The sequence below is a fragment of the Catharus ustulatus genome, chromosome 3, assembly GCF_009819885.2.
Source record: "Catharus ustulatus isolate bCatUst1 chromosome 3, bCatUst1.pri.v2, whole genome shotgun sequence".
Lineage (NCBI taxonomy): Eukaryota > Metazoa > Chordata > Aves > Passeriformes > Turdidae > Catharus > Catharus ustulatus.
Window position 1 is genome coordinate 16,291,605 of NC_046223.1, and position 21,522 is coordinate 16,313,126.

Here is a 21,522-nt window from a genome sequence, read left to right on the forward strand (position 1 = left end):
TCCTAGGATAAATCTTAAGCTCTTCTAAGAAAAGGCAACAGTAAGATTTCATACTGAATCTTAGTAGCAAAGGGATTTTTTTCATTCATCTCGTTACATTTCAACAGACTGCCTCAGACTAATTGCACACTACCACCTGCATTAATTGCCTCTGTAGAAAGGCAGCAGCAGGGTATCCTGTACCTCTGTCTTTAATGATCTTCAGAGTCAGGTATCCCCTCTCCTTCGAGTCCTATGTCTCCTGGGGAGACATTTATCATCCTGGGGAGATGTTTTAGTCGTAGAATGATTTGGGTTTTAAGCGACCTTAAAGATCATCTCGTTCCAACGGGCTGGGTGGGTCACCTTCCACTAGACCAGGCTGCTCAGAGCCCCATCCAACCTGGCCTTGAACACTTCCAGGGATGGGGCAGCCACAGCTCTGGGCAACCTGTGCCTTGCCACCGCTCTCACAGTAAAGAATTTCTGCCTAATATCTAATCCAAACCTACTGTCAAATAGGATCCATTCCCCCTTACTGTGCCGAGGGAGGATGGGTGGGTGGTTGGAGATGGATGGACATGGATGGATGGGTGGATGGATGGATGGAGATGGATGGATAGACAGATGGATGTGGATGGATGGGTGGATGGATGGATGGAGATGGATGGATAGACAGATGGATGTAGATGGGTGGGTGGCTGGATGGACGGAGGGATGGAGATGGATGGATGGATGGATGGAGCTGGATGGAGATGGATGGATGGATGGATGGATGGATGGATGGAGATGGATGGAGATGGATGGATGGATGGATGGATGGCGATGGATGGATGGAGATCGATGGATGTATGAATGAATGGAGATGGGTGGGTGGATGGATAGATGGATGGATGGATGGAGATGGGTGGGTGGCTGCATGGACAGAGGGATGGAGATGCATGGAGATGGATGGATGGATGGGTGGGTGGGTGGATGGATGGATGGAGATGGATGGATGGATGGATGGAGATGGATAGGTGGATGGATGGAGATGGATGGAGATGGATGGATGGATGGATGGATGGATGGATGGATGGATGGATGGATGGATGGATGGATGGATGGATGGATGGATGGATGGATGGATGGATGGATGGATGGATGGATGGATGGATGGATGGAGATGGATGTTTCCCAGCGCTGCCGGGCTCAGAGGCCCCAGCCCGGCTCCGCCCAGCGCAGCGCCCACCCCGCCCCGCTGCCATTGGCTGCCATTGGGCGGCAACAGGCGGGGCGGGAGCAGAGAGCGCGCCGCACCCGATTGGCTGGGGCTGCTGGCCCGCGCCCGCTGATTGGCTGCGCCAGACGCCAGTCGGGGCGCGGGGCCGTGAGGCGCGGCGGCGCTGAGGGAGGCGGGAGCCAAACTCGCAGCCTCGCCTCAGGGCCCTTTGGTGTTCGTGCGGGGCCGCTCAGGGCTGGGGAACCACGCAGGTGAGCCAGCCCGCGATAGCGCCCTGCCCAGAGAGCCACTGAAGGCGTGCATACATTTATTCCCGGCAGAAAACACCCTTCCTCACTCTCCATTTGGAAGCCCCTTAAAGTGTGCGGTTAAAACGCCACAGGTACGTTCCCTTGGTTGTGCCTTCAGGGTATGTCCAGCTTGACTTGAGGGATAATTTAATTCCCAAAGGCAATAAGGAGCTCAAGACTTGATTTTAATGTTATGTGGCTCAATCACTGTTCCACTGTGCTAATTCTATTAATATTCCTTTAAAGAAAAAATACACAATCACAAATTAGAGGGAAGAACACAGGTTTTTTGGTAGATCTAACTGTGTGGAGCTACAAGGACCTGACAAACAGCAACTTTTCCTGGCAAGTCACTTTTCCCATTTTCCAAAATTGACTGGAAAAAGCAAAATTGAAGGCTCCTTCTACTGGGGAAAAATAAAGCTTTATAAAATCAGAACTAAATCAAAGAACTCTACGGGCTGTCTTAGAGCACAAGGCTTAGATTATCAGTACTGATAAAATTATTTTTCGATCATCTGACACACAAGCTCTACTGAAACATTCCGTGAGAACAAAATAAATGTACTAGTGCTGCAACTGACTGTTTTTATAGTTAATTTCTTCTTATTTTTTTAACAGGGACCTTTGCTTAACGAAATGAAACACAATCTGGTGTGTCAGACACCTCCCACTGTCACTGTTCATGTCAAATCGAGTGCATCCAGATCACATCAGCAAAAAAACCTTATTAGACTAAAGCGACCTGCTTTTAAAGACCATCAAGAAAATTGTGAAAAAGGGGTTCCTAGTCAGAAATATAAATGTCCCAAGGGACCATGTCTAGTTATTCAGCGCCAGGAAATGACAGCTTTCTTTAAATTATTTGGTAGGTTAAGAATGTGAGATATGAATGAATTGACTGAACAGAATGTTTTCTGAGCTCAGTAATTTTGAGAGTGCTTTTTATATCAAAACTAATGGCAATTCTTTATCAAAATGTTTTGTTCTTGTATTTTGGTATATAAATATTTAATGTTTAATTTAAAAGTGCAAGGGCTATCAAACTGATGAAAAGTATAATTTTTAAATTACGAAATGAAACCAAGGTGGTTTGCTACTTTTTATTTTATGACAATTTTCCTTCCTATTTTCTCAAATATATGTAAAACATATATATATAATATATAACATATATATATAACATAACATATATATGTATCTTGTTTTACACAAGGCCTAGAAAAAGGACTCCTTGTCTCTTAAACATGTTATTTACTGTGGGAATAAACTCCTGGGGGGACACAAGTGGAATGGGTCTAAGGAGTTGGAGCATCTCTTCTTTATTGATGTCTCTTTCATATAGTTTTGTGTTTATTTAATTTAGCAAAGACTTTAAGTAATAGTGGAAGATTACAGCTGTTTTTTATCTGACCCTTAAATGCAGCAGTGAATGAGACAGAGTTCGTGGTAATTACGGTACATGGTCATGGACAATGAAGCACTGACCAAAAATAAGCAAGTATTGCCCTATAAAGGCTGCCAGGTAATCAAGGTGCAGGATCCCAGCAGCCTGTAGTTCTTCTGAAATCATGGTGTGCTAGCACCTGGAAGCATGTAATGCAGGAAGAAATTATGCAAATAAAAACAAATACTGGTTATTTTTTGCTTTTACCTGCTGTCACTGAGAATGGATGAAATGCAGTCAACAGATTTTCCACCTTACCTTTCTGGTAGAGTTTGTTTTCTTTTGTCATGTAAGCTTTTTTCACCCTCAACCTCTCCTCCTGTCTCAATTTCTCTGTTCCCTACTAGTGGTTCTAGATTCTTTCCTTTTATTTGGTTTAATGAAACCAAACCATCTGTTATTTATTTATAATACCTTCTAACATAAATAGTTTTGGTGTTTGAAATGCTACAGCTTTCTCTTGTTACAGATGATGATCTAATCCAAGACTTCCTTTGGATGGACTGCTGCTGTGAAATTGCAGACAAGGCAAGTGTATTTCCTTCTCAGTTAATAAACATACATTGAGTGAGAAATCTGCCCTTAATTACTTGACACTTTAATGCAAATACAGAATATCATCTTTTCTGAATGGTTTCACATGGAAGTTTGGAGAAAATGCTTTCCTCATCGTTAAAAATGATGAAAATATCTTGGTGCAAGATGTGTGAATCAATTTAGGAAATACTACGCCTGAATAATACATTGATACTTCTTTTTACATTTTAAAACAGTATCTCTTGGCAATGACTTTCGTTTATTTCAAGAGAGCTAACTTCACACCAAGGGAACATACCAGAATCAATTTCTTTGCGGCTCTGTAAGTACTTTAAAATTATCTGGTTTCATTGGGATGAACTTTGCATTACTTCTTTATGACACTGATAATTACAGTATGTGATGAGTCTTCCTTGAGGCAGTCTATAAACAACCTGATCTGGGGGGTGACATCCCTAGGGGATGGCAGGGGAACTGGAACTAGGTGGTCCTTAAAGTGCCTTCCAACCCAAACCATTCTGTGGTTCTATGATAATCTCTACATACTGTACATAAATAGTGCAAACTCACTTCTTCCTGTGATGGAACAAACTTGAGTAGCAGACAGGAGTTGCTTGCATTGGTACACACAGTGGCATTCTGCCTACCAAACTGAATCTGGGACCTTTCTAAAGCATTACAAGAAATATATGCAGGACAATACACAGAAACATATGTGTGGCTCATAGGTGCTCTTATAAAACCCTATTTCATATCTCTGCCAGCCTTTTAAGGCATTTGTATCAAAACATTTCACATGACAGGCATCTCAGGAGTAACTTGTTATTGAAGTTTCTGTCAACATGATTTAAATCAACTGTAAAAACATTGCAAGAGAATTTGTAATAACTGTTTTGAACAGCTGTAATCCATCTTTACCAGGCCTACATAACCCTCTGTATCTGGCTATATCTGCAGAGGGTTCTGCATTTTCTTTCACAGTGTTATGGTGCTCAGTGTTTGGTAACATTGCTTCTCAGGTGCTCTGATGTGCACACTAGGGCAGGGGCAAAGGTGGCTGCTCCTTCTGCTGTCACTGCTACTGTGGGTGACATCCACAGAGAACGGAGGAAGGAGCCCTCTGACTCCAGGGAAAAGCCAGGCCAGAACAGTGAAAGGATTAGAAGGGGACAAAGGGTCTGGTGAGACTGGGACTAGGAGAATACTGGGGTCAGGAGCAAGTGAGAAAATGGGAGGAGAATAAAAGTCCTAATTTTTTCAAGTGTGATTTACAGGAGTTTAGTATCAGGTGGATCCAGAGGAAGAAAACATTTTCCCGTTGTCTGAGAAGACAATCCAAAACTAGAAGTAACAGAAGTGAATAAATGGAAGAAGAGAGACATTAAAAAAATAATTTAAGTTTTTCATTTATAACTGAAGGTAGACCTGTATTTAGTTGTTTGCTCCTAATTTAATATGAGCATTGTAATTTTCCAAGAATAGCTAAAATCCATAAAGTAAAAAATTTAAACTTTAAGATTTCACTGGATAGTTTTAAGCCTTATTTAAAGAAATTAAAGAACCAATCAGAAAATGTTTGTTTTAGTTCAAGGCTTTATTGCCAGCTTGGAGAAAGATATCAGGATGTGTTAGTTCTTGCTTATCTACTAATTTAGAAAACTCTAGGGTAAAACAGTTTTTATAAAAGCTTGGGTTTTTTTACCAAAGGATGCATAAGGAACTAATTAAGAAAATACTGTATTCCAGAGAGAAGGCTGTATTTTGTCAGTGTTTTTCCCTGTGTCTGTTATTGTATGTTAGAAATCATTCTAATAGAGTGGTTTAAGATTGAATAATATTTACAAGCATAAACATATATATGTTTGAAGGTATCTGGCAAACACAGTTGAAGAAGACAATGAAGAAGCAAAGTATGAAATTTTCCCATGGGCTTTGGGCAAAGCCTGGAGAAAGCTCTTCCCTGATTTCTTAAAGTTAAGAGATCAACTGTGGAGTAGAATTGACTACAGGGCTATTGTAAGCAGACGCTGCTGTGAAGAGGTAGGGAGGGAGATTTCATATTGTAGAGGCTGAAATCACAACAGTTAATACCAGCTAGCAACTGAGCTCTGAACAGTTTTTACCCTAAAGTAAACAGACAATCCATGGGGAAGAACAGATGCTGCTAAAATGTAATGGTCCATTTATTCTCCATGATATTTTTTCCTTCTTCATTTAAAATACATAGTTTAAAACAGTGTTTTTAAAGTAAATTGGAGTATTTTATATTGCACTACTGTTCAAAAAGAAGTTTCTATTGGCTAGAATCTGCTCCATGCAAATGTTTTCTATTTAAAATCTACCTTCATTTGTTTCATTTAATCCACTTTAGAAATAATTGCGTGCTTTACAATTTATAAGCAAAAAATATATTCCTCACTTTTCAGGTGAAGTGTGTATCTAGAACAACCCTTGTCATGCTCCAAGCACATAATGTTTACTTCCAGATGGTGGAAAAATCTCATTTACCCTAGAGGCCCATTTCTAGGGATGGGATTAGATGCTATGGGGGAAAAGCACAAGGAATAGGGCGAGTGCAGGATGCTTTTCCTTGCAAACCCTCCCAGCTTCCCCCCCTTGTTATTTCAGTGATGATGAACACTGTCAGTTGATGTTTAGGAGCTGGCAAAGACACCATCTTGCGTCCAACATCCCAAGCATGAGCTGGTGTTTGACACCTGACTGGTATCGGGATTACTCACTCCTGCCTAAGGGAGCACACTTTCCAGTGGGACAGTACAAGACAGATAAGAGATGATGCCCAATTCAGCTATGTTAATTCCCACCATACACCAACAGGATCTCTTGTTTTCAGCCATATGTTTTCCCATTATTTTTACTCTTCCTGATACCATGGCTGTTCCCATAGGTGATGGCTATCGCTCCAACACATTACATCTGGCAGCGAGAGCGCTCCGTGCACCACAGCGGAGCTCTGAGGAATTATGATGATCTGGTGCAGCTGCCCCGGGGACCCAGTGCTACTCCTACAGACTGCCAGCTCTGTGGTAAGAAAGGCAGATTTGTACGACTCGGATTATCCTCCTCCTCCTCATCTACTGACACCTGGGAGATGATGGAATTACACTCATCCCAGAAATTGAAGGACACCTTTTCTACTGAAAAAATGCTCATCGACTCTCCTTATAAAGCCCAAGGTATGGTTTAATATTGTGAATAATTTTCCAGTAGTTTAGGCAACTGGGGCCATATGTGCCCTTCAAAGTGCTGCAGGGACTGCTCTGCCCTCCCTATTACACCTTGGCAGAACTGTGTTTTTACCCTCATAGATTCATTTTCATTTTCACATATTGTATCTTGACTTCCTGGAAGTACCAACTGCTGTATATTGAGTCTCTTCATGTTACTTTCATCTACTACAGTAGATTTTGGGTGCATTGCAGTCTGCTTAGGCATTTGTTACTATTCTTGATTATAAATGAAATTGAGAGTACTGTTTTAAACACTTATGATTAGCTGGAACAATAAAAACACCGGTGTGTATAAAGTGAGTTAAAGTGCTCTTGCTGATAGCATGTTTTCAGAAACAGCAGGATGCTCAGTTATGGTATGGATTTGGATGTAGGTTAAATCACAATTTCCATTTTCCTCTAAGTATCGCATTTGTTGACAATTGCTACAAGACTGTTTCAATACTGGGGTAGGAGTAGAAACCAAGAGCTTATTGTGATAATTGTTTATGTAATTGAATCTCTGCCTATTATTAATCTACTCACAATAGCATCCTCAGCCTTTGCATTAGGGGCCTGCATTACATAGAGCAGTTGTGGGGCAAACCCATTATTAAATTTATTATTAAAAGTGAAACACACTTGAAATCTAAACTTCCTCAGGCATCTGGATAAGGCCTCAGCTCTGCAAAGATACTCTCCTGTACAGAGTTCCTAGCATACTTGCCTAATACAAAGGTAGTTATTTATAGCTCTGTGTATTTTATTTGCATATGTTCTCACTGTCTAAATTTTCATTACTACAGTAAGATTGTTTTTGACAGCTTTAGTACAAATGTGATTCTTGAGATCCCTCAGCTTTGAAAAATTTGGCATTTGAATTTTGCCTGAGATACAAAGCAAGTCAGGTGTTTACATAACATAACTTAATAATTTAATGTGTTAAACATCACCACTTGCTCAGGTGAGACCCAAAATAACTTAATTTTAAGTCTGTTTTTACTTGAGAGATCTTGTTTTTTGTCTCTAACCAGGGTCAGAAAAAACTGTGTGTCTTCCAATGATTTGAGAATACTTTATATGAAGTGAAGTTCACAAATAACCAGGCAACTTGCAGCATGAGTGCTGGAAGGGAACCAAAGCTGTGCCTGTCAACAACTGTTTTGATTTTGAAATAAGCACAGCTTTACCAAGTGAACACATTCAGTGAATTTTAGCATCTCTTACAGTTATGCTTCAAGAACTTTGTTCTTAAAGAAACCTACAGCCACCAGCTGGCAGCCTTTGATTTCTTGTTTTCTTACTACACTTTTTTTCTCCTTATTTCTGGTAGACCGTCAGGGCCTGTCCAGGAAAAGGCAACCATGTAGCACCCTGGATCAAGATAAGTCCATGGACTGGTTTACAAGCAATGGAGAATAAAATGTACCTGATAAGACAGAAACAGATACTGTGATCTGCAGAACAATCTGGACTGCATCACAACACCTGACATGATAATTTACTTCAAATTCTTCCCTTTACATAGTGGGATAACAGCTGGCGTTTCAAACTTGGTGTGAGGTAGAAAGCAGAGCAGTCATTACTTAAAAGTTACACAACTTGCAAAATGTAGCATCTACTTTGTTATATTTTATTTTATTCTGATACAATATTTAAATTAGCAGTTAAGGAGGCAGCAGCATCAAGAAAGCAGCGGTCGAAACTTTCTCAGCTTGATAAGGAAAGCTAATTAAAAAACAAAAGTTACTACTTTAGTATTTCAATACACAATGGTTATTTTATTATTATAAGTTTTATGGTTTCATGATATAGGAACATACCAAATGCTAGTACAAAAAAAATAAGTTTGTTTCTTTGAAATAAAAATACCACTAAACATTTAAGACAAAACTTTTTCCAAGGGTCTCACCTGAATGAGCTTCCTGCCAGTGGGATGGTCGGGCAATGTAAGGCACCGAGTGGTTTGCTTCAGCAGCATCACTGAGTGATTCTGTGAGAAGGACATTTTTTTTTTGTTCCCAGAAGTTTAAGACCTACATGCAGACTAGAGTAGACAGCGTCCATGTATTATTTCTCCCTAATGTGTTTTCTTTTTTTTGTTACTACCTATCACTATATTCAGAACTCTTTGCATTTTGCAGATCTATATTTATTTACATCTGTCATGTAACTATAAATATATATATGGCAGCATGTATGGATTTGCCAGAACAGCATAATTTTAAAACAGAGCACACTGGCCACTGTTTGTCCTAAGGATTCCTTAAGTCCATCAGGGTCCTCTAAAGCAGCTATGGTATGAGTATAAAGAACTGAATTTTCTTAAAAACCAAAAATTTGAAAACAGTAGTAGAAGGGCAGTCATTCTTTCTTGCAGATTGAAATTTATTTTCTATTTAGCCCAGATTTTTAATAGGATACTTAAATAACAATAAATAGTCCAAAATCTTGCCTATTCTGACCTAAGAAAACACCCTGAATCTTCCTATATTGGATTATCAAAGTGCAGTAACAGGGTGTCTCATCAGCAGTAAAGTTCTTACCGTTGTATTTGCTTTCTTTGAGAACTGCTTGATCCTGAACATGTATTTCTTCATAGTCATTTTGTGGTGGTTCTTCAATATTTTCTTGAATTTCCACCACTTGGCTTGATTTGCAATGCTTGAGTTTAGCAGGGAGTACTGACCAGCTTCTGTGAGTTACCTCAATTATCCTTTCACACAAAAAATGAAGCTTCCAGCTCCGTATTCTGTCTAAAAGGTCAATAACCTGTGTGATGCTTTTGAAGAAATGCAAAGGATAAAACAGTATTTTGAGAACTCAAATCACAAAATCTCAGTTCTGCTGACTTTGGCATATTCTTTACCTTTGAGGTTACACCAGTCCTTCAGTTTTAGGGTAAAGGAGCAATCTAGTGCATTGCAGAACAGTGCACTTACTTTGAGGATGCCACAAAGCCCAAACTTCACCAATGAGAATGAGAACATTCCCCAAAGGATTTGGCCAAGTGTAATTTATACTGAGTACAACTCCCAAAGAAAGTTACATCAGGAAAAAACCCAACTTGGTCAACCATTTCATTAATGCTGGATATGTATTTCAGAAGATGCTTGGTTTTGTCCCAAGGCCAGGTAATGCCTGAATAACGGTGCCAGAAATAAATACTTACTTTGCTAAGTACACAGCACACACCCCACCTTGTTTCAGGCTTGGGTGTACAACAGGCAGAGCACACTGAGGGTTCAGCATATCCAGAACTACCTGCAAGAGAAAGACACATTAATGTTTACTGCAAAAACAAATGTACATCTATCAACGTAGCATACAACAAAGCTGGGGGAAAAACGAGCTTATGGAAAAGAGATGCATACAACAGCAGTATGTAATCATCAACCAGTTTTATTACTGCCTCTCAAAACCTGAGGTGCTTACACAAAAACACTTAAACAAAATGAAAGTCTTCTCTACTTCCAAATGAATTTCTATTAAAACAGCAAGTAGCATTTGACCAACTAAGTAAGCCTTCTAGTAATTAAATCCCATAATCCTGACAATAATAAAAACTTTTAGAAGACTACATTTACTAACACATTTGAATACCTGTTTCTCAAATGTGAAAAAAAAAGATTGTTCAAATGCATAAAAAGAGTGCATCACGGTCACAATGTCTAACTTGCTGTCAGTTTCAAGATTAAAAAAAACTTCTGTCTTTGACAATTTATCCATCTGCTGCTAGGAAGGTATTCAGATTGTAGAACAATGGGATATGCAATATCTGATCCTTCCTGCAGGACTGTTACTTAAAACATTATTGAAATGGTATTTTCATGCTATGTGTTCTATTTCTTTGCTTGCACCATTAAAAAAAATTGCTATTTATCTAAAGCATTTAGTAAGTAAGTAATTGTAAGTAGTTAGTCTGCCTTACAGGGAAGAGTGGTTAACATCAAGCTATTTTCCCCAGCATGACTCCTTTTTTAGAAAATCTGGATACAAAGAAGCAGGACAGGAGAGCAAGCCAAGCATTCTCTAAACTACACTTTAGTTACATGTGTATTCTACATAGCTGATAGCAAAGTGGTCACATAGTTACCTTTTTAATAAGGTTATGTATTCTTCTGAAATTTAATGCTTGAAATATGTATCTCATAAAAATAACAGTTTCTCAAAAATAAAAAAAGAGTTGGTCTTTGTTTACAAGAGAGAAGTAATTAATTGTAATATTTTTATAGTACAGCTTTGTCACTCTTTCATTTGACAGCCTGTAACTGAAACCTTGAAAACATTTGTATCTGACAAAAAATTACAATGTTTCTTTCACTGATGATGACCTGGATTGTTATTTCTCATTACACTAGATATGGGAATCCTGTTATGAGTGGGAGCACTAGGAATTTTCATTTATGGAGAAAAGACACATGTCAAATGGGAGAGTAGCTAGGATTCACTCACTGCATCAAGTATTACAGATTTCATATCTGCAGCAGCTGTTGAAATGTCTTTAAGAATGAACTCCACGTTATCTGGCCACTCATCCATGTGTCCTATTTCCCATGCAGAACGCCAGTGCCTGTAATTCTTCTTAGCTAAATTGTGATGATCATCTCTGATTTCATAACTTAGAACACGTCCTTTGGACCCAACTGAAAACAAACAGAAGACACTCCACTCACCACTTTACACTGCTGTTATAAAGACTTGGGGAAAAAAACCCCAACAAAACAAAAGCAAAAACCATAGTCTATAACGTAAGTACACATTTTCATCTCCACTTTAGGAAATAATCACATATGCAACAATGACAATGGATGTTTTCTTTACACTTAAAACAAACATACAGAAAAAGCGCTGTGCTGGTTCTTTCACAGACAGAAATCCATCAATGCACAGATGAAATGAAGTGTAGTTATGTCAATGCACAGATGAAATGAAGTGTAGTTATGGCACTACAGACTGCTCCCAGGATGGTCTCTTGAAGTCACTCCTGCAGCAAAAGACAAGTTGAGCATCTGTGGCCTCTGCCAGATCTTTCTGTGTGAGCAACCAGAGGTACCAGTGCTCGTGGCTCGCAGGCTAAGGATGCCTGCTCATTGATCTCAGCCCCACAGACAAGCTTTCCAGTGTGCTCTTTGATTTACTCAGGTTTGTGTAATTTTCCTGTTACTGTCTGCAACAGCAATAAATTTTTAAGTCTAAATTTCCTCTTCTGAAATTTACCACAAGTGCAATTTATAATGTTTCTCATAAAAGAAACATTTCCAGGCCGTGCAGGCAGTCAGCAGTGCACTGATGTATTATTGCAGTACCTCAAGCCCATCCCACCGCTCCCTTCTCTCTTCTTGCTGCTTTGGAATGGGCACAGGCAGCTTTCAGGAAGCAGCAGCTCCCTGGGTCAGTTCTGTGCCTTTCTAAGCCATTTTAGTTTGGAGTCACCAGGCTCCTTCCCTCACCTATGTGAGCCCACTGCGAATCCATTCAGACAACTGAGTAAAAGAAGGCATGGATTTCCTGACAATTGCTCCTTGATCCAGCTCACCCTGCATCAGAGGCCAGAACCAAGCTGTAAGAAAGGGAAGGTTTCAGCATGCTGCCTTTGATCACCTGAAGCAGTTATAGAGTCCCAGTGCCAACTCCTTGTTACTTCAGATTATCAGTTTAGAAACATCAGAAAATTATTCACATGGGGGGGTTCAGTCTTGCCCCCTCATTCAAAGTAATTCCTACTTTTTGAAACTGCTTTTTTAAAAATAAGAACAACAAGGTGAAATAGTTTTCATTACTGTGAAGGTACAGTATGTCAAGTCTGCATACATCATATTTTCCAGTTCTCAAAGATCTTAAAGTCATGGCAAATATCACTCTGTGAACTTCATCCTGTTTCATGTCAGTAATTTCTGGGAATGATTAAAGAAACAATGGAAAAGAAAATATAAGACTAATAACAATTAAGAAATGAATGGAATCTGTTAACAGGAATTTTGGAAATTAAATAATTAAGTGGACATTGCTAAGGTGTCCACTAGATTTGAATTCCAGCATTTGCCCACATAGCAGCTGTTTTCCTTGTTGGGTCTCACTGGTGTGCATTTACTGGTGGCAAAAGCAGCCACCACTAGGAAACAGCAAATCAAATCTATTTATTTCTGAGTCAGCACCAAGGTGTGTTCAGCTGTGACTAAAACTGGCTGTATTTGGTGTCAAATTCCGTAAATTTCAAAATAGCAATGTAATTCCATATCTTTTGGCCATTCCTCCAAATAGAGCTGATCTGTCACACAACCGCACGATCCCCCTGGGTAGGGTTAACAGCCTGGTAATGCCAATGATTTTGCCAACTTGGCCGATTTACAGCCAAATTACTGTGATTAGAAAAAAACTGTTGGACAAGACTGAAAAATGAGAGGAATAATTGGCAAGTTCAGGTTGTATTCTTGTATGAAATGGCCACAGTAGGTTGAATACCGAAGGCAGAAAAATCAGTTGCTGTATTTAGCTTTTGCTGCAGCCAATAGCAGGTATTCCATCTCTTTGGGTTTGGGTCTGCCTCTAGGGGAAGATGGGGAAAGCCAATGACTCTTACTTTCCCTCTCTCTAAATGGAAAAGGAAGCACTGATGTTTTGTCAGCTTCTAGCTCCTGCAGCAGCAATGTTTGCATTGAGGATAATCCCATGCTAGCTTCAAAATCCCAATGGAATTAAAAAATCCCAAACAGCAATTTATTCCAGAAAGAGGATCAGAAGAAACGGAGCAATAGCAGGAGGAGGCAGAAGGAGCAGAGGTGCAACTGCAGACATTGAAACTTGGGCCCAACATATCAAGACCAGCTGCACCTGAGTGATCCTGAGGCATGGCTGAAACTCAGCTTTCTGTGAGACCTTTGGTAACCATTTACACTACAGCCCGCTAAGCACAGTCATGAGGGTTTGCAGTCCCTGTGCTGATGTAATTTTCCTTCAAGTCAACAAACTATATGTGCACATGTGAACTGCAGCAAGGCTTTTATGAGCTGAGTAGTAAGGACCATGAGAAGCATAAGTATGTGGGCAAAAAAAACCAAAACAAGTGTGCTAAGTGAATAAGTAATACAGTGTTGTCTAAAGCCAGGTTCTCACCTGCTCTTGACAGAAACAAGCTCATAGCACCAGACCCGCTGCCAGTTTCCAACACGGTGTCTCCCGGGTGGATATCCATCATCATTAAAAGAGCACTTACATCCTGCGAGAGAGAAAAACACGGAACGTTACTATCCACGAAAAATTAAAGGTGAGACTGGGCCAGCGATCTTCCAGGCACCAGCCGGTACCTTGGGGTAGGCGATGGTGGGTCCCCGCGGCATGAGCAGCACGTACTCGTCCAGCGAGGGCCGCCGCAGCAGCAGCCGCGCCCCGCCCGACGTGCGCAGCACCTGCCCGGGCAGCTGCCCGATGATGTCGCGGTGGGGCAGGACACCGCTGGGGCTGCTCAGCACCGCCTCGGCCGCCAGCCGGCACAGCAGCTTCAGCGGCGCGTTGTGCTTCCTCCGCATCTCCGCCAGCGCCAGCTCCCCGCTGCGGAAAGGGCCGGAACGCGGAGCCGCCGCCTCAACCAGCGCTTGACGGGGAGCGGCCGCCGCCTCCTCCTCCTCCTTCTCCTCCTCCTCACGGGGAGCTTGAGGCGGCGGCGCTGCCGCGCACCGCGCCACCGCCGCCGCTTCCTCGGGCGGCAGCAGCCGCCTCACCCGCTCCAGCGGCGACAGCGAAGTCCCCCATGCCCGCCTCCGAGGCTTTCCCTCAGCAGGAAAAGAAGAGGAAGAGGAGGAAGAGGAGGAGGCGGCCGCCCGCCGCAGCGCGCGCCAGGCCCTCATGGAGCGGCGCGCGGCGGGAAAAGGGGGCGCGGCTCGCGCTCGCTGCCGTCGCCCCGCGCGCCTGCGCCGCACGCCCCGATGACGCCACGCGGCGTCATCGGGGCGTGCGGCGCAGGCGCGCGGGGCGAGCACGCGGGCGGTGCATGCGCTGCGCGGGGCGGGCCGGGCAGAGCCGAGGGGAGCGCGCGCCATGGCGGCCCCTCCGTGCGCCTTCTCCCCCGGTGGGTGCCGCTTGTTCGCCTCGTCTGGGCCCGATGGGCGGCTGCGCGTGTGGGACACGGCCGGCAGCCGCCTGCAGCACGAGTACGTGCCCTCCGCGCACCTCAGCGCCGCCTGTACGTGCCTGGCCTGGGCCCCGGCGGGGGCGCGGCAGACCCCCGGGAAGGTGCGTGAGGGAGAAGAGCGGGGAGGCGGCGGGGGGGGCACGCGTGAGGGGTGGGATGGGGATGGCGGCGACCCGAGCAGCCCTGACGCGTGGCCGCGGCCCGCTCGGCTTCACCCCGCCCTCTCGGCGCCATGTGGCCGGGCGGGCCGGGGAGCGGGGGCGCGCCGAGCGGGGTGAGGGTCCCGTGGGCTCCACGGCCTTCGGGCACCGTCCCGTCCCGGATCCCTGCGGCCCCAGGGTTTGGGCTGTGTCCACGTGTGTCGCACCCCGGGATGGGGGGGCGCGGGGGGAGCCGCTCCCCGTCCCGGGATTGTGCTGCTCAAGGGAAATTTCACGTGTCCGTGCGGGAGGCGGCTCTGGAGGTCTAGTTTTGTGGTTTTTTGAAACAAAAATGTGGCAGAAACACTGACTGTTGAAAACTATTTGTCTCTCGTCTCACCTGCGTGGAAGAAGCCTGCCTTGAAGGAGCGAGGTGTGTTCCTGGATGGCACGGCTCTGCCATGCTGCGGAGCGGGTGAGCTGCTGGGCACGCACTCAGGGCGCTCCCCGGGAAAGGCAGAATCTCTCCACACTTCCTTACCGTTGGAAGTACTCCCGTGCAAGCTGCTCCACTGGCTGTGATTCATCTTCCTGAGTCCAGCAATCATGCGAGAAGGTGTTCAGTAGTTTAATTCACAGCACGCATCAGGAGTGCTTGGATGTTCTCCACCTTGGATCAGGTTTAGTTAACGTCACTTCAGGTGAACACCGCGTCTCTGAAAATATCCAGGGTATATACTGGAGTACCTTTTTGTCCTCTTTGCACTGAAGTAACTCTTCAGCTGGAGCGTACCATATCCTGAGAAAAAAGAATGCAAAACCTGGATAAAGTGTATGAAATCCATACCCTGTATCTTAAGAAGTAAGGGGTGTTTTGATACATCAGCAATTCAGTGTATTTGAAATGCTGTTAAGGCTGTTTCAAAATGCTTAAAACATAGGTTATCAACCCAAAGGAGTGCAATATTGTTTTGCTCCGTTGAGCAGCTTAGTTCCTGAATTTTGAAAACTCCCGGGACATGTGAAGAATGAAGTAGAAAGAGTCAGTTCTGGATGGCCTGAACCTATTCCTTTGTCATGTAACTTTGAAGTAAAACGCATCTGTTCATTAGTTGCAAAACTGTATCAGTTCTTTGCTCTTAAATTCACTGAAACTGGCTGTGAAGGTGGGGTTAATCTGTCCTGTGTGAAATAAAGCTAAAGTAGACACACTGTGCTACTGTGGTGCCATAAGTCAAGCGCAGGAAGTTTCTGAGGGGCTTTTAAAACTTTTTTTAAAATAATCTTTTCTAGAAACACACTCCTAAGCCCTGCAGGTATTTGAATTTAACCTGATTTAACATTATAGGAAAATAACCTTAGCTACCTCTCAGTGCTGTCTAATTACTCCAGTAGTTTGAATCCTGTCCCCTGCTTGGAAGCTAGTCCATTTTAAAGGGGAGCTGGGAAACATACTGTTTCTTGCACTAATTGTGCTATAAAAACTTTAAAAGTCATTGGTTTTTTCCTTAGACTGAGCTGTAGAACTAAATCTGGGGTAGTTATGCCAGAAACATTTTCTTAAATGTGTATTTTCTGGTGCTATTTAGTCTCTTTTTTTTGTTCCTGGAGAGTTGACATCAGTGTAGGCAGTTCTAGTATCTGGTGTTCAGGGGTAGAGTTCTGGCAGCAGGTAGCTATAAATGGTGTTTGGCCAAATTGCACTTAAACTCAGTATGTTTTGGGCTGCTGCCATGTTAATGGAGGCCATGTGTTACAGGGGAATATTAGAAATCACGTTTTGAACTGCAGGCTCTGGAATTGCTGATGCAGGGGTGGCTTTACTGGGATGCTCCCTGCCCACGTGCTTCCAGTGTCAGTGCTTCCCATGTGCAGTGTTCATCACCTCCTGCTCCATGGGGTGTCCTGTGCTAGAGTGGACCTCCAACATTCAAAACAACTCCTTCCACTTTATTCCTGACAAGCTGCAGCTGCTCTGTCACCCTCAAGTGTCCAGACCTTCAGAATTCTCCCCGTTTCAGTGTTCTAAGTGCTTTATTTCACATGCAAGCAGATTTCTGTTTAGAAAGTCTCAATGGCTTACCAAGTCAAGGAAGAACATTATGGGAGAATGTGTGCACAGTTCCTTTTCAAATAACTCTTTTTAACCATCTCTACGTATTAAAACATGATGCTTTTTCAGGCAATGTTCAAGGATTTCTAAATAAGCTTGAATTCCCATAAATCTTGAAAAAGAAACCAAATGACAAGGAAACTGATACTTGTCCTGTCCATGACAACAGGGTGCTCTTCTGTTTAGGATCCTGATCAATAAATGAATCCCCCACAGATGTCAAGTGCAGTTGCCATTCTGCCATAATCTAATGTAGGGTCGGGAAGTTTGATTTTTTTTTTAAATTCTTAGAGTGTTTTTTTTCAAATAATCTCAAACATTAACAGCTGTCTCAATTTCCCACTGGCATTTTTTCATGCAGAACTTTCTGACAAAGTGCCCCCCTCATATTACTGGTAAGGAGTGGTCAGTTAAGAAATGCATGTTGGAAAAAATCTGGAGAAACTTTCAGTGTGCCTTGCTTTCTGTTGGCCCTGGAAATAACTGTGTACTTGTGGGAATTCTGTTGTACCACTGAGTTGTTCCAAGGAAGTCTGCCATAGCAAACTGAAATGGAGGGTGAAAAAATTTATTTGAAAGATTTATTAAGGGGAAGAGAATAAAGTCTGTTATTAAGTTTGGTTTTGCTTTGCAGCTGGGGTGTGTGAAGTAATTGGTAAAACTAAAAGAGATCAAAAAGTACCAGAAAACACATGAGCTGTACTTGCATCTCCACTCTGTGGCCTTTGCATGTCAGACAGCAGTTTCAATTAATTGCCATTAGTTTCTCAGGATCTGTTTTTTAATATTTTATAAATACTTTCTCTTTTTAGGAAAGATAAAGCCTAAACAAATACTTGGAAAAAACCCCCAATTATAGTCTCTTAAGAGTCTGCTTTTGATGTAAAAGTTATCTTTATGGCAGTTTTGTATTTCTTGGCCTAAACCAACACACTTTTCTTTGCAGATGGTGTAAGCTCTGTTAAATACAGAAAGATCAGAAAATCCTGCTTCAAAGAGCTAAAGTATTTATCCTTCACTCTCAAACTTTTGTATCTTAGTTGTGGTGAAAACTCGCACATCCTGATTGTCATATTTCTGGACCTGAGTAGAAACTTTTTGTTCATTGTGTCATGCCCTTGTAAAACAGATTGGCTGCACCACATGGAACTTGAACAGAGCTGGTTGCTCACATTTTATCAGTCTCCTTGGGCTTCTGCAGGCTGCTTGTCAGTGCAAATGTGTCTGTTATGTACAGGGAACATTAGCATGTGTGCAATTTTTAAATTGGAGAGATTGTTTTGCTGTGATGTAACAAATGTAGGGAGACCTACCAAAGTCCAATTTAAAAACTAATCAGTGGCATTAAAGATTTTTTTTTCTTTTCATGTCCTTGAACAGTTTTTTTTAATTTTCTTTTTTTTATCTGTGTGTGTCCAATTAGTGATTAACCCAGTGAGAATGAGTATGATGACTTCTTCTGCCCTCTTTTAGTTTCATGTGTTTAAGAACCAGTTTTATTCCTTCTCCCCTTCCCTGTTATCTGCATTCTCAAGTTTTTGGTTAAAGGAGACAAAGTGAAATCCCTCCTTGAGGTGGCTGATAGCACTTGCAGAGCAAAAGAGCGAAGACTTATGAATTGTGTGATCACATGAGGACCTCTGGTGACAGACAGCAGGACTTGGGCAGAGTACTTTCCTTTGAATCCCAGTCACTTCCCTCTGTGGAATGGGATAGCACTTTATTTTTAAGAAGCATTATGAATGCTTCAGATTTGCAAGACTCTTGATTACCTTTTGAGAAAAAAGAAACTGATCACCATCAAGCATTTCCATTTTGTGGATGAAGTATTCTGAACATGTTAATCTTCTGCTTCTGGGACAGGAAATTTGTGAAAAATGTTTTTTCCCCACATGCATATGGTTGGGCTGGTAGCAAAACGGCCTCCACCAGGTGTTTCCAGGTGACTCATGGCAAGTTTGCTACCCTGTATGTGGAGGTATAAGATGAGTTTTTAGCATTGTGTACACTTCTCTGTTCATTTTGTGTCTTAGCAGGGTTTCTGCTGTCTGGCTGGATCTCAAACTTCTCTTAAGGCTTTTCATTAGCTAATCAGACTGATTTATTTCACAGTTTCTCTCTCTTTTGGTTTTCTAGGATGGCCCCCAGAGGAAAAAACGGAAGTCTGAAGTTGGAGAAGTGGACAAGCAGTTAGATATCCTGGCTATTGGTACAGCAGTTGGTAGTATTTTGTTGTACAGCACAGCAAAAGGAGAATTACAGAGCAAGCTAGTAAGTAATGCACTCTTCATCACATGCTGCCAAACACTGACGGCTTCAGTCAGTGTAGGCTGAGAAATCTTGGTTTCTAAGTTCGTGCAGTGTCTTACTGCTGTCCATGGATTTGCTGCTTTACATTAAAAATAGCAATAATGGTGAAATCCCTTGCTGGAGAGTAAAATCCTCAGTGGGACTGTCATTCCCTCAGTTCCTGCATGGCATTGTAGGAAGGAAGGTCAGAGAGCTCATCAACACTTGGGAAGATATCACTGATGAACTCTTCTGTAAATTTACCTCCCTTGTGGAAGCTTTTGAGCTCTCTCAGTATATGATCTTTTTTTGAATGATACACATTGACTTTAATTTTACCTTTCCAAGCTCCCAAGCACTTCCATTTTAGTTGTGGGTTACATAACAAGCAAAATAAATCCATGATAAATAAATGAATGACTGGGCAATACTTTAGAGGTACTTGGGTATACTTTTGCTTCTAAACTCGAAGCTGTAGGTAGGGTGACAAACGTACATGAATTTAGAGAAAGCAGCAATTTCTGAGAATTATGATGCGTGCAAGTGACAGTAACTAATGAATATCAACTGTTAAATGGAAAAGTTATGCTTGAAAAGTGTAGTTGTTTGTTTGAAAACACTCTTTTTCTATAGAAAACAACAGTTTTATGAGTACTTTGTTTTTTTTAACATACAGGTTGAATTAAAAGATTATTCCTGTTACAATGAGATGTTACTTTTAGCTGTCTTCACTGAACAGAATTATCTTGCTGCAGTGTAGTTTGTCTTGATCAAAGCTCATTTGCAGCAATACCTTTGGGAGTAATCTGAGCAGGTTGTTACAATCCAAATAGTGAAATAGACTCCATTAAATATTTTCATAAATAATTCAAGGTTATATTTGGAGCTGCAGAGATTTTGGTTGTTAAGAGAAGTGATGCTGCTTAAAGAGTCTTCTGGTCTGATGATAGTCTGCTCCTGAATGCTGATACAAAGGGAAGGCTGCTCACGTGAGTGCCCTTAAGAGAGGAGGCACTTGGGTGACTTCAGCAAGACACCTGTGGCTATTCTTTCCTTTGAGCAGATTGCATACAGTTGGCCTTGTTTGACTGTGTGTATAAAAATAGCAAGCAGGACAATTTTTATTTTAAACTCTGGAGTGCTAGAAAAATCATTGAAACATAGACTAGCCTAGTTGGATCACCAAAGCCCAACTCTCCAGTGGCATCCCATTCTGAAACTGAAGGGGGCATGCCGGTGTGTAGATGCTTGTGGTCAAAAAGGAATGACAAAAGGTACAGGCTCCACAAAATCTATGAAGTTGTATCAGTAAATTATACACTTGGCATGTAAATTGGTGTCTTCCGATTTAAATGCACAGTAGTGGATTCTGAATAAGGGGTAGGGCAAAAGAGAAGCAAAAAGAAAGGAATGAAGAAAGAAAAGTCATGAGTCCTGGCTCCAGCATCAAACCAACTGATGGGGTGTCCAGTGTCCTGGGGCATTCATCACTCAAGCTTTGTTGGAGCACCTTTTTATAGACAAGTTCTGTTATTCACTTTCTATGTGAATTAGTTACCATGTGCAGTTTGTTCTAGACCTTTCTGGAAATGGGCTGGAGGGCTTTGGGGGATCTTTGGTGGTCTTGATCCACTCCCTAGTGGGTGTGCTTTTTGTCAAAAGTCCAGGCCTGCTTCTTGAGTCTTTCCTGCACTTGTGCTGTGCTGTGTTGTGCTGATCACCAGGAGCCAGAGCAAGGATGGATCAGGAAAGTGCTGTCCTGCCTTTGCATGGCCCCCTCTTCCAGACATGTCCTGTTCTTTCTCACAGTGTGTTCTTGCCAACAGTCCTTGTTTGATTCCATGGCTGTCTGGCTATCAGTGTTTGAGACATACACAGAGGACTATCTTCTAGGCTTCTACATGGCCCTGCACAGGACAGCCCCAGGAATCACACCATGTGCCTAAGGACATGGTCCAAATGGTTCCAGAACTCTGGGAGGCTTGGGGCTGTGACCACTTCCTTGGGGAGCCTGTGCCCTGTGGGTGAAGAACTTTTTCATAACATCCACCCTAACTCCCCTGCTCCCAGCACAGCTTCTTGCCATTTGCTTTGGTTCTGTCACTGTCACCAGAGAGAAGAGATCAGTGCCTGCCCCCTTTGCT

At 42.4% G+C, this 21,522-nt stretch overlaps 2 protein-coding genes across 2 annotated transcripts; one reads left to right on the forward strand and one right to left on the reverse strand.

Annotated features, from left to right (window-relative positions):
* The first annotated feature begins 2,130 nt into the window (after window positions 1-2,130).
* On the forward strand, window positions 2,131-8,227 carry SPDYA (speedy/RINGO cell cycle regulator family member A). Its single transcript, XM_033056016.2, has 6 exons — window positions 2,131-2,359; window positions 3,408-3,466; window positions 3,712-3,797; window positions 5,344-5,515; window positions 6,384-6,672; window positions 8,039-8,227. Exons 1-6 carry the CDS (start codon window positions 2,131-2,133, stop codon window positions 8,125-8,127), a joined length of 924 nt encoding a protein of 307 aa, XP_032911907.1. The 3' UTR covers window positions 8,128-8,227.
* A 90-nt stretch (window positions 8,228-8,317) lies between these two features.
* Window positions 8,318-14,579, reverse strand: TRMT61B (tRNA methyltransferase 61B). Its single transcript, XM_033056015.1, has 7 exons — window positions 14,013-14,579; window positions 13,822-13,924; window positions 11,161-11,351; window positions 9,878-9,969; window positions 9,252-9,487; window positions 8,618-8,698; window positions 8,318-8,433 (listed from the first exon to the last, which is right to left on the reverse strand). The coding sequence occupies exons 1-7, from the start codon at window positions 14,550-14,552 to the stop codon at window positions 8,390-8,392; spliced, it is 1,287 nt and encodes a 428-aa protein (XP_032911906.1). The 5' UTR covers window positions 14,553-14,579; the 3' UTR covers window positions 8,318-8,389.
* Window positions 14,580-21,522: the final 6,943 nt, after the last annotated feature.

What these genes read in the sequence shown, in the direction of transcription:
- SPDYA (XM_033056016.2), top strand. Translation starts at nt 2,131, where the DNA reads ATGAAACACAATCTGGTGTGTCAGACACCTCCCACTGTCACTGTTCAT. An exon ending in ATCAATTTCTTTGCGGCTCT is followed by an intron (nt 3,798 to 5,343) that starts GTAAGTACTTTA and finishes ATATGTTTGAAG; the next exon opens with GTATCTGGCAAACACAGTTG. An exon ending in GCAGACGCTGCTGTGAAGAG is followed by an intron (nt 5,516 to 6,383) that starts GTAGGGAGGGAG and finishes CTGTTCCCATAG; the next exon opens with GTGATGGCTATCGCTCCAAC.
- TRMT61B (XM_033056015.1), bottom strand. Translation starts at nt 14,552, where the DNA reads ATGAGGGCCTGGCGCGCGCTGCGGCGGGCGGCCGCCTCCTCCTCTTCC. An exon ending in TGTGCTGTGTACTTAGCAAA is followed by an intron (nt 9,488 to 9,877) that starts GTAAGTATTTAT and finishes TTTCTTCAAAAG; the next exon opens with CATCACACAGGTTATTGACC. An exon ending in CAAAGAAAGCAAATACAACG is followed by an intron (nt 8,699 to 9,251) that starts GTAAGAACTTTA and finishes TCCTTCTCACAG; the next exon opens with AATCACTCAGTGATGCTGCT.